Consider the following 12,966-nt stretch of genomic DNA (forward strand, 5'->3'; position numbering starts at 1 on the left):
CATATAATATGTAAAAAATAATTGGCAGTTTATTTGTACACCATATTCTTTAATCATTTAAATGTTCACATTATTTGTGCTTTAAGAAGAGTAAGAGTCCTGGCTTGAGCAAGAATTTTGTGACCGGTTGAATCACAAAAGTGCGTTTAGGGAAAATTTTGGGGGGTTGTATCCACGTTGAAACCAACATGGAAGGTCTGTAGTTTTTGTGAATTTGCTTGCATTTTTCTTCACAGCAGGTAAGCAGAGAAAACTGAGCTCTTTTATTTGAAAGGCTTCCAAAGTTAAAACGAGCACAGGAATTCTCCATGTTTTACTCTCTTCTCTGTAAACTTCGTTCAGCATGGTTGTTTTGGTTTCTATTGTTTGCCCTCCCAACTCAAACTGGTGCTTTGCTCTGTTAATTTTGACGTCAAATGAAAGCAGCCTGTTATATGAATTTGAGACATTGTTTAGAGTGGTGTTCCCCCACTCTTTGTACACACCCCATTGTTGTGGCTCACCAAGGTTGCGGTAAATAAATAGTCAAAGACCTAAATCAGTGTTCTGCACAGTCTCAGGTTGCCACAGCTTTGCACTCTTAGAAGAATTTTATGAATGGTTCGGTCACAGAAGTGCTTGTGAAAGATTCAACTGTTGTGCCAGTTGTCAAACTGTTGAGCGCACTCGGGTTTGGCGAAGCAAGGAGAATTGGAAATAAACTGAGATCCATCATAACTGGTGTTGAAGAGCACTGATCTAAGTATTTTAAACGGGTTGATCATTGGGAGAGACATTGTTGTGTTCTAAGATGTTATCCTCTTGTTTTCCCTGTTGCTCAGATAACACGGATGGAGTACGTTCACACCAGGAGCTTGATCTATCGAGACGTCAAGCCAGAGAACTTCCTGGTGGGCCGGCCGGGCAGTAAGAGGCAGCACACCATTCACATTATTGACTTCGGGCTTGCCAAAGAGTACATCGACCCTGAGACCAAAAAACACATCCCGTACCGGGAACACAAGAGCCTGACTGGCACGGCCCGCTACATGAGCATTAACACTCACCTGGGCAAAGGTGAGTGCCTCTCTCACCTGACCTTCCTCTGTTTTATCTAAAGCCTCAATGTTCCTACGATGCTGGGATCCTGCGGTGGTGGTGCCACATATTTATGCACATTAAGGCTGGACTGATTTTCAAGGAAGCCAGTGCTGATTGGTTTTAAACAGCTTTAATGTTGTAAAGTAATTGACTAATATTAAATAATATTTATGTGTAATGTGTTGTTCTATTGTACTGTTATGGACCTCTGACTATTAATGCGACATATTAGGTTGTAGTAGACTTTCCAATGTTTCTGGAGTAGGTTTCACACTGTCCAAGGAAAATTTGAAACATTTTCCGTACTAAACTAAACATTTTCCATTGACTAAATTATACTTTTTTCCTCACATCTGTCTTTAACTGCATTCTAGAGTTTTCAACTGTACTGACAAGTGTTTTACTGACAGCAGCTCATGGGCCTGGCTTGTAACTCGCTCACATTTAGCCATCTGAAAATTCCCCTCAGAGCAGGTATTGGCTATTAGTAGGTTTTCATACGCATCATTGAAAGGAAGGAAATCAACACCAGCAGCGTCTCACAACTGCACACATTCATTTCATTATAAAGCTGAAGTACCACACCGCTATACAGATTTTGAAAGAGTTTTTTTTTTTTTTTGTGAAGAGTTTGTAGCATGTAAACTTTGTTAAAATTTGAAATTTCTTCCTTTCACTCCACAATCCATGCCGTCTGTATAAGGAAACTAAGCTACAAAAACAGCCCATTTATAAATCATTATTTTTCTGATGTCATATTTTACGGAGTGTTTCATCCCAGACTGCTTTTAGAATGAGGACAATGCAAGTCTCCCTGTTTTAATTTTAAGGGATGAAGAGGGATTGGGAAATGGTTAGGAAAAATGTTACTTTGCTGTTGGTATTTAACACAAACACACATTATGTGAACCTCTGGAGAAAAATATCAAATCTTATCCAACATTTAGTTTTTCTTGTATTTTTTTTGCACTGAGGTCCACTTCATCCCTAGTTTTATTTGACAGTTTTTTTCTTAGAAATAGTGTTTTTGTTACTAGTCCTTTAAGACCGACACACTGAGTGGTCACTTCATTAAGTACACCTCCTTGTAGCTGCACCTTCTGTCTATTTCATCAGCTTCATTATCCGTTTCTCTACGTAGTTTTTAGCCCTCATTTACCTTGATCTTCAACAGTCTGGACCACCACAGAGCAGGTATCATTTGGGTGATGGGTCATTCTCGGCACTGCAGTGGCACTGATGGGGTGGTGTGTTAGTGTGTGTTGCGCTGGATCGAGTGGATCAGACACAGCAGTGCTGCTGGAGTTTTTAAACACATCGGTTTTGCTGCTGGACTGGGAACCAAAATATCCATCCAACGGTGTCCTGTGGGCAGCATCCTCTGACCACTGATGAGGATGACCAACACAAACTGTGGAGTGACACATGAGCTGTTGTCTCTGACTTTACATCTACAACCAGGTAGGACAAGGTAGGAGTGTCTAGAGTGGACAGTGTTTACAAACTGTGTCTGATGCACATATACAAGCACAGCAGACTCTTAATAAGTCACAACACTGCTGAAAATAATCCATCACCCAAAAAAATACCTGCCCTGTGGTGGTCTTTTTGAGGTCTTGGCCATTGTGCAGAAAAGCGGATGGACTACAGTCTGCAACTGTAAAATCATTTATTTCAAGGAAATTTGATTTTGTGATTTATGGGCCCTTTAAATACATTCTGTTCAGATATTCATGTTGATCTTAATAAGCTGGTTCCAGTACTTTCAGGTTTGGGTTGTAATTAAACTCAGGAAGGTTACGCACGTTCCCTGGGACACAAGACCAAGTTTATCTGTTGTTTGTGAATCTAAAATAGTTTTTTGTTTTTTTTTTTTTCCCCTCACCCACAGAGCAAAGCAGGAGAGATGACCTAGAAGCTCTTGGACACATGTTCATGTACTTTCTGCGAGGCAGTCTGCCCTGGCAGGGCCTGAAGGTAAACACTCTCATGCCCTTATCTGAGTGACCTCAGCCTTACGCATACATGAGGACACGCTTATATACGTACACTACTGTCCATGCCCTTGATAGGCTAAACAGTGCTTATCTCCTGACTCAGCTGACTCTGCGCTGCAGCTGCCTTGGATCTACTCTGGGCACTAATCCTTCACATCTGGTATTGAGCGTGTTAGCATTGCAGTGTTTCTTCTGCTGGGTTGAGATTGCATTGCAGTTTTTATCTATATATTTATTTAATTTAATGTCTAGAGTGCTGAGTAATATTATGTTTACAGAACTTGATATTGCTTTTCAGTCTTAGCTGTGTTTTCATAAGATGAGCTGACGCAGCTCTGAACCTTTTCAATCCAGCAAATAAACAGTACTTGTGCTTTTACATATTGGGGAAAAAATAAACCATACAAGGTCTGTGCAAAAGTTATAGCACATTTTATATTTTATGCAAATTAATAAATAAAGCAAATCACAAGAAATTGTTTAAATTTGCAGAAGAATGCCCTATTTAAGTCTGTTCTGTGAAGATGTTACCTTTTTCTTACCTAGAAAATAAAAAAGCATGTAATTCGACCAGCGTTATATTCACAATATGTCCATAAATTAGAAGAATATCTCAAGTGTTTTGTTTCATTTTTAGTTTATTTTTCTGTGCTTGACCAATGGTGAGTGGTAAATTTCGAATGAGCATGAAGTAATAGTTATTAATAATAAAACTGATTTATTTTATATTAAATTCAACTTGGCTTTTGTAAGCTTTGCCTACCCTGCTCCGGTGCCACACTAGCCTGATTATTAAAAAAAATGTATTATTACATTTTAGTGTACTTTTTTAAACTTGGTATATGCTTATTTATTAACAGTTTATTTGTCCATTATTAAGAGTGTTCTTACACCATCTGGATGAGTTTGGTGTGCAAATACCAAGTGTACCTTTTACATGAACAAAGAGAATAATTGCATTCCTTTACAACCACTTTCTTTTGGAAGGTGCTACAGATCTTTTGTATTGTAAGCTGTTTATTTTATGCATGTGTCACATTGTATGCTTGTGCTGAATTTTAATGCACCATTAACAGTTACTATCAACACGTCGTCTTGCAATAAAAGAAAATGTAAATACGACGTGGGGAAATGCGATCAGATTACTATTGGGATGCTACTTTTGAAGTATAAGAGTACCATGTCTTGGTTGAACGACGATGATGCGATCACCACAATAATACAGTGATCAGATGTTGATGTTAAGTGTAAACAGGCCCAAATACATACAGTAAATGGCTGTTTCTATAGCTACATAAGTTTTCCACTGTTCCTTTTCTGCTTTAAATGCTTTGGGGAATTTAAAGTTGTGACAGCAAGTGAAAAGCCCCTTTAGTGCACCTTCAGTGCATCAGCCACATGTGCTACTTTTCTAATTGGATCACAAGTTAGTAAGAATGAAGCAGCAGAAGAAACCAAAATCCTTGGTTCTGGCTGTATAATCTTCATACAGCAGTAAATAAGCTTAGCTTGAGGCGTGATGTCATCCTGGATTTAGGTTCCCTCATCTGTGTTGCGTGCGGGTTTTCCGAAAGCGCTCTGTGTAATGTGGGATTATTTGTGGGTTTTTTTTCTCTCTTGCAGGCGGACACGCTGAAGGAGCGCTATCAGAAGATTGGGGACACCAAGCGGGCGACGCCAATCGAAGTGCTCTGCGAAAGTTTCCCAGGTTGGTTCAGATGTGCTGTTGCCATACAGTTTGGCTCAGCAACTTCTTGCGCTTTATTGTTTGGAGAATGCCTGCACTTCACTCTTTATTCATTTAATTTTTTTTTTTAACTCAAGTTAAATTAAATGTAAATTGTTGCTGTCATTCAAGTACACATTTGCTGACTAAGAGTAGATCAGTTTTTTCAAATTTTCTGCCTATTTCAGTTGTTGAGATGTAAATAGCCATTCAGAGTGGTTTGGTGTGAAATGGTTAATTGTAGAAAAACAAGTCTAAAACTGGTTTTAGGCCAAAATCTGTTTTGAAAACTAAAGTGTCTCAGGCATTAGGAACCATATTCATAACTATTTTATGTAATAATTTTCTGTGAGGGAGCTTTCAAATGCCTTAAACTCTTCAGGGGTCTGGTTCACATTACAGAATTGTCCACAGTGATGGTAATTTCACACCAAACCACCATAAACAACTCAGAATACATCTTAACCATTTAATTACTCAATCTTTTTTTAATAGGCAGAATTCCCCTGTAAGGCCATGAAATATATGAAGTGTATTATGTTCACTCTTAAGACACCAAATATGATGTGAATAAACAACAATGAAATGACAGTCTGATGCAATTTTTCATATCAAAACTATACAGGCTGGATCTTCTTTGGGTGCTAAAATGGGCTGAAAGAATGATTTCCTTTTCTCAAAACGGGTAATCTGTGGCATTTTGCAGTATTCATTCCACTTTACAAAAGCATTCAGGAGCCTAAAGTTAAACTCTTTCGCACAGCTGGGATCTCTAACTCTGTTTGAGCTGCTTTTGGTATTGCAGCTCCAGAAGAGATGAAGCACAAAACAAACGAGTGCTTTCAAGTGACTTTTGCCTCACAGTGCAGTCAGACAGTGACACTGAGAAGTTTTGGAAAAGTGAGAAGCTTCATTAGTTCTTTGAGAAGTAAAAGCATTGAAGGCTTTCATATATAACTCAGGTGTTTCATGCCCTGTTTGAGCTTCTTTCAGAGATTCTGGTCCTCATGACATTTGAGAAAATGTTATAGCTGCTGGTACACAGCCACTTCATCTTGGTTATCGCCGTGCAAACATCAAAGCTGGCTGTGATTGGTCAGGGAAGTCATGTCACTGCGAAAATTTGCAAAAATTGGGCAAGTAAGGTAATGTTTGGTGTGCAAGATGTCCTCAGTTACATTATTGTTGTTGGAATAAATCGTGTTCTGAGGCATTCTAAGATTCTAAGATACTGGAAAAAGTCAGCAAACATATTGAAGAAATTCTGAGTGGAATTAGTTTTGCTTTGTTGAGGTCTTAAAAAAATAAAGTATTAATAATTTAGTTTGACTTTAAAAATTGTGCAGCAACTTGGTATCTATCTTGCTATTTCTATGTCTTTCTATCTGTGATTAACCTAAGCTGTCTCTCCTCCCTTCACGTAGAAGAGTTAGCGACATATCTGCGCTACGTCCGGAGATTGGACTTCTTCGAAAAGCCCGACTACGACTACTTGAGGAAGCTCTTCACTGACCTCTTCGACAGAAACGGCTATGTCTTTGATTACGAGTATGACTGGGTTGGCAAACCTCTTGTGAGTACTGGCTTTGCACGTTTTCTTTTTCTCGCTCTCCTTTGTTTCTTTCTTTTTCTATTTGTTGTTGTCCCCTCTGTTTTTCTTTTTTTTTCTTTCTTTCTTTTCTTGACTTCTGCTTGCAAACGTTGGTTTCCTGAAGAAACATGGGTTCAGACCGAGGAAAAGTTTAATAAAACGCGCATCTTCCCATCCAAGCAGGTCTGACTAAGCTTAGAAAACCCATGAATTTAGTCACTCAGGTAACCCACCCCCTCTAGTTTTCTATTTGTCTAAATAGACAAATAGATGGGCGATTGCCTCTACCTTCGTAATTAAAATAGGTGTTGAGGCCCACCAGGCAATTTACAGTCTCCCACCGTCTGGGAGCTTTAGATAACCAGCTATGAAATAGGTTAACCATTGGAGGTCGTTACATAACAAAGGGACTGCTCTCGAAAGCTCCCACACATCACCAAAGAGAGACATACAACATGCAAACGAGATTAGCAGAAAACGCGAGGGAAACAGAAGAAAGCTCAAGAAAAGTTACAAAGTTAATAAAAGCAAATAAAGTAAAATAATATTTAACACTTTTTCCTATTAATTTTTTTGCTTGTTTCTTTTCTCCTATTTATTTTTCTGACCCTTCTTTTCTATTTCATTTCTCACTTTTTCTTTTTTCTTTCTTTTTTTTCTGTTACATCTTCAGTACCCTTGTTCTCATTTTTTCTTTTTATTAGTTTCTTTCACTCTCCTTTCTGTTTCTTCTCTCTCTATTTTTCTTATTCTCTATTTATTTCTTTCTTCTCTCTCTCTCTCGCTCTCAATCGCTCTCTCTCGCTCTCTCTCGCTCCCCCCCTTCCTCATTCCTCGCCTCACTTCTGAATGATAAAACAGATATCATCTCACTCTTCTTTTTATTGAGCACTTTTCCGTGTCCGCTTTTCAGCATCCACCCATATTTGCAGGTCAGCAGTGTGATTGATTGTTTATCTCTCTGTTAGCCCACACCCATCGGCCCCATCCCCAGTGATACACCCCAGCCCAGCAGCCGGGACAAAGCACAGCAGCAGACCAAAGCCCAGGTGAGCACTCCTCAGAGATATATTTACCCTACATACAGAGAGGGGGATGATGAGGATCAGTGGGGTTACAGTGACTCACTCAACCTTTCCTCTCACACACATGAAATAAAGGGTCAACTTGACAACTAACATGAACTGAGTCTGTTGTTTATCACCGGCATCCAGTGACCGCAGCAGTGGTTCTAACTTTTACATGATTGTAGCTTTTCGCTCTCGTCCCACTGTTACATCTACACCCAGTGTACTTTGGTGATCGGTTGACTTGTAACAGGAAATAGCTTTGGTTTCATCAAGAGACATCAGTGCAACTTGAACAGCATTTAAAAGCCGAGTTTGAATGAGCCCGTCAAAGCATGTGCAAAAGTGGGCAGCTTCAGGTTGAAACTGCGGTTAGTTTGAACAGTAAACTAGGAGAATGTGTTAACAGCTTATAAGAAATTAGTGGCATCAATAACTTACCATGTCAGTGGCTTATTATCGTGTTAGCTTGGAAACAACTTGTATACAGCGCTCAAAAGTAATCTTGAGAGACTCTCTGAATAAAATCTATATCTTTTTCTTTATTAATTTAGAAGATAAATTTTATTTATTAAATTGTATTCATCTTGTATCATTTGTGTTCATCAGAAAAGTGAAAACTTTTTTTTTTCAGTTAGTTACTTTCAGTAGAGAAAGTTTTTGTCTTTCATAATGTTAAGTTTTAGAGTCAAGTGTGTTGGATGATATGTTAGATATCTCTGGATCGAATATGCCTGCATTTGGATTAGTGTGTCAATGTTTGTTTTGCAATGAAATGGGGGTGGGGGGGTCCTATTGCTCAGGTGGACCCAAAGTATTGATTGATAAGTCATAATAAAGCTAAAATTATGTACTTACGAAGAAGATAATACACAGTTTACTCAATATATACACAAATCAACAAAACATCAATAAAAAACTAATGATAGACATGCTTTTCTTACTCTACTTTTAAGCTCGGTACACAGTTCTTTCAGACCTTCAACAAAACAGACACACGTGCACAAAGTGATATCACTTTCTATGGTTATTTGAACATCTTATTTTGCCATAATGAGCCTCATGTCATAAGGCTCATCAACTGTGGTCCTTTTCCTTTAGCTGCCAGTATGGTTACTGACATTTGAAGTTCCATATTATTTGGCCACATGCCATAAGAGCTTGAATAGAATAAATCCTGATGCAGGATTTAAGGCTGCTCTCCAAGTGAGATCATTCTTGGTCAGGACTTGGATGAATATTCTTGATGGTAAGTTCATACAAAGAGGAAAAAAAATCTATGTACTAATTGCCAAAGTAGATTTCAAGGTAGCAACCCCAGCTCATGTAAACACTAAATATCAGTGATTCTTGTATATTTCTGCATGATTGTGTGTGTGTGTGTGTGTGTGTGTGTGTTAGGTTTTCTTTCCACATTTAACTTTAATTTTTCTTTTAATTTACTTCACACAATCACAGTCTTGCTTCTGCATGTTAAATGTCGCCTTATATTTGTTTTTTGTTTTTTTTTGTTTTTGTTTTTTTTACTCACTCATACCTCACACCCACTCTGCCCCCTCCACACCACTCCTTTACCCTCTCCCCATCCATGATATGTGTGGCTGATTTGGTCACTCAGTCACCTGAGCCCAAACGGAGCGAGTCCCAGCCCACTCCCGTGACCAATAAGGAGACACTGGGGTCGCATCTCACAGCTGATAGGCTGGGTGGCTCTGTACAGGTACAGCTTGAGCATGGCGATGTATGAAGGCTGTGTGGTTTTCTTAGGGCTGCACAATATATCGTTTGTTAATCATTATTGCAGTACTAGCCTTTGCAATACTAATGGTACAGAAGGTGTTCAGTTGTGCCCCCCACAACCATCACTGATTGCTGATACCATCAACAAATTGAGGCGCATGGTAGGAGGCAAGCAAGAAAGATACAGTGTATGACGATGGCTAGTATCAGTGAGCACACCACCTGAGCTAAAATTTTGACCCTAATCCTAATGTCCATAACATTTCATTTGTCCTCACCAATCACGTCTGATGTGAGTTGTCCCACTAACACACAATAATAATAATAATAATAATAATAATAATAATAATAATAATAATAATAACAATAATAATTATAATAATAATAACAATAACAATAATCTTTATTAATATAGCCCTTTTCAAGCTCTTGGCAGCTCAGTGTTTTACAGGCAGGTGATAAAGTAATATAATACAAGGAATTATGAATACTTATTTAAAATCATATTTTTAAAAAATCACATATCAGAAGATGTAGAGTTTAATTACACGCTAAGTCAAAGAGATACGTTTTTAGATGCTTCTTAAAAGTTATGCCTGTTTCACTCTTTTCTCCTGTTCTGTTTAGTTCTGCCTCGGTGGTTGTAGCAGGTAGTATGTTGGACTGAGAGCTGTCAATCACACGGCACTAATCACAATATTAGTAGTATACATTAGTTCTCACAAGTCTCACAAAGTTCTAAAGCATTGTTTTATTATATTTCCGTTTCTTGTTCATTTAGACTTTGCCGGATATTTAGTATAACACTTAATTAAAAAAAAATCTTAGCCTTTTTTTAATATTTTAAAAAGCTAATAATAATAATGATGATAATAATAAACTTTATTTATGTCGCATTTTCAAGTTATTGGCAGCTCAAAGTGCTTTACAGACAGCTTAAAAGTAATGCAAGAATTTATGAGTACTAATTTAAAATATTTTTAAATAAATAAAAAATATCAAGAGATGTGCAGTTTCATTTACACTGAGTTAGAGATGTTTTTAGGTGCTTCTTGAAAGTGTAAACTGAATATGACTGTCTAACTGGTGAATTAAGGGTTAGTTTAGAATCAGAATAACAAAGTCCACTTTTTCTGTATTTTACTCAAGATGTTTGCAGAAGGTCAGTATTTGCAGATCTAAGATCACGTGCTGGAACAAAGAGCCTTAAAAAATAGTAGCACAACTTTAAAATCTATCCTGTAAGATCCAGGTAGCCAGTGCAGTGTATTGTTTTCTTAAGAAGCCCAGTAAAAGAGCATTACAGTAATCAATTCTGCTTGTAACAGAAGCAGGAACAAGTTTCTCTCCGTTGTTCTGAGAGAGAAATGCCAAGCTTTAGTGATATTTATTAAATGATAAAAGCTACTTTTAGTGAATGTTTACATGCAGAATAAAATGGAGCTTAGAGTCGAAGATCACATGCAGGTTTCGTACTTCAGGTTTGGTATATGTAGCTAAAGGACCGAGCCTCTCATAAAGCAGCTTTCTCTGGGTTCTTGTACCAAGGACCAAGGTGTTTTTGTGATTTAGTTGTAGAAAGTTTGCAACATTCACTCAAATATGACACACCTGATAATCCTGTCTATCCGGTCTTGTTTATCGTAAGGACTGGAAATGTATAATTGTGTGTCGTCAGCATAGCTATATAAATTGATTTGTTTCCTAATTACATCACCTAGAGTTAACATGTAGAAAGAGAAAAGGCCCTAAAACTGAACCTTGTGGGACTCCACAGGAAATGTTGATAAATGCTTTCCTGGTGAAACCATGAATGGCTTTACCAAGGCAGTTTTATAAGCACCTGTTGATAAAGAACAATTTACAATAATTAAAACTTAAAACATAATTTAAAAACTATCTTTAGGAAAAGGGTAGGGAGAGGAACAAGGTTGCATGTGGATAAACTTAATTTGTTTATAACAGTTGTAAACTCCTGTTAATTGGTAGCAGAGAAAGATGCCATTACTGATGTAGGTGGTTTATCAGGAAGGTTATAAGAGCTTGTTGGTCGGCTGAGCTAGGCTCCGTCTTATCAAGTCTGTTATTTTGAAAAATGACTTGCAATTTTGAATATGAATTGCAAACATCAAGAAAACTATGTTCCACCATTGTTCCACCATGTTCTCTTGATCAACTGGCCACGCTAGATTTCCCTGGATGCACATCTAGCAGTAAAGGGAATAAAACCCTTAACTTCTTTAGGGCAGTTAAGTTTAAATAGCAGATAATACTTTTAGTGCGCTGCAGTCACAGCGGGTCTACAACACCACTTTATGCCTGTTTCACTCTCTTCTCCTGTTGTGTTTGTTTAGTTCTGCTTCAGTGGTGTAGCAGACAGTGAGTGTTGGACTGAGCTGTCAATGACACAATCACACGGCACTAATCACAATATTAGGATTATGCATATAAAGTTCTCACAAGCCTCACAAATGTACTGAATACGCCCTGTGGTTTGAAAAGAAAAAAAAAGCACTGCTTAGCACTGCTATTGTTCTGAAATCAGCACAGAACCGATATGGCATATGGGCTACCCACTAAAAGTAAATACAGATTGGGAAGCAATTGATTTATTATATGTTAAAGCTACAGCTGGTGCATTTTCTGGCATTTAAATTGATGGCTGTCCTGAACTGCTGACGGTTTGAATCTGTTGTCAGTATACAGGAAACTAATGCACTATGCAAGTTTTGTAGATCTGACAAGTAAGTTTTTCACAAAACATGCTGTGAACATCTTGACCAACCTCAGATTGTTGATTTAAGGGTCGATATATAAAGAAAATTACGGTGATAATTTAACAATCCACAATACTTGGTGGACTGATAAATAGAAGTGACTAAAAAAGCTTATCCAGATTGGTTGTTCATGTGTCCGGTACAGCAGGACTGATTGAAACTCCTGACATTAGGGCAAAGCTCCACAACCTTTTCTGAACCATCTTTTAATTAAATATTGTTCATTGTCAGAACTAGAATACTGAACATAAGATACTTAGAAAATTGTATCTTGAAGCAATTTATCATGATAATGATGTCGTATTGCCACCCACTTCTGTGGGTGATCTTTAAGTGATCCAGTAAACATTCAAATAACCTGATGAACATGAATGATTCTGGTTACCGTAACGGTTCATTAATGTGTCTGTAATGTAATGCAAGACGTATCGCATTCGCAATAAGTAACAAAGTAATATTGTGCAGCCCTGTTGTGTGTTTGTGTGACTGTCTTCTTGCTTCTTGTCTGCTTGCGTACTAACTCACCTGCAGCTCTCTGCTTAGCTGCTTAAAGCTTCTAACGCACTGCAGGGCGTGTCAGGAAACATACTCAGTTATGGAAACATCTCCTTATCCTTTAGTGTTTGTGGCATTTCTTACAGACTGGGGCATGATGGGGTAGGATAGTTAAATGAAGACTTTCTCTTCATGATCTCTAATTTCCACTTTCTCTCTTTGTGTTATTACTTAAGACCTTGTTAGATGGTTTCTGTGAAATCGTCTGCCATCTAGTGTCAGTCTCGGTCACTGCAGTTCATGTTTAAAATACATTTTTAGTGTCTAGCCAACATGATGCAGTGGTTGTCATAGCAGCAGTCTTTAGATTATTATTAAAAGTATTTTGTGCTCTTATACTACCTTATAGATGTCACCAGGTGAACCTGGTACATGCTGGTGTGGACATTTTTTGAATGTTTTGCCTGATCTAGATCATTCCTAAAATCACCTG

The 12,966-nt window shown here is 37.9% G+C and overlaps 1 protein-coding gene across 4 annotated transcripts in view; it reads left to right on the forward strand.

The window, feature by feature from the left end:
- Positions 1 to 12,966, forward strand: part of csnk1g2b (casein kinase 1, gamma 2b) — a 63,837-nt gene that overhangs the window by 47,835 nt on the left and 3,036 nt on the right. For 3 of the 4 annotated variants that reach the window (XM_037535859.1, XM_037535860.1, XM_017718176.2), the window contains 5 exons: positions 822 to 1,056; positions 2,972 to 3,057; positions 4,701 to 4,785; positions 6,228 to 6,376; positions 7,363 to 7,443. In XM_037535859.1, coding sequence (XP_037391756.1) covers positions 822 to 1,056; positions 2,972 to 3,057; positions 4,701 to 4,785; positions 6,228 to 6,376; positions 7,363 to 7,443 — 636 coding nt within the window. Of the gene's footprint in view, positions 1 to 821; positions 1,057 to 2,971; positions 3,058 to 4,700; positions 4,786 to 6,227; positions 6,377 to 7,362; positions 7,444 to 9,079; positions 9,182 to 12,966 lie in introns of all 4 variants that reach the window. The other variant, XM_037535861.1, reaches the window with a different exon arrangement.

Source organism: Pygocentrus nattereri, chromosome 28 (genome assembly GCF_015220715.1).
Source record: "Pygocentrus nattereri isolate fPygNat1 chromosome 28, fPygNat1.pri, whole genome shotgun sequence".
Lineage (NCBI taxonomy): Eukaryota > Metazoa > Chordata > Actinopteri > Characiformes > Serrasalmidae > Pygocentrus > Pygocentrus nattereri.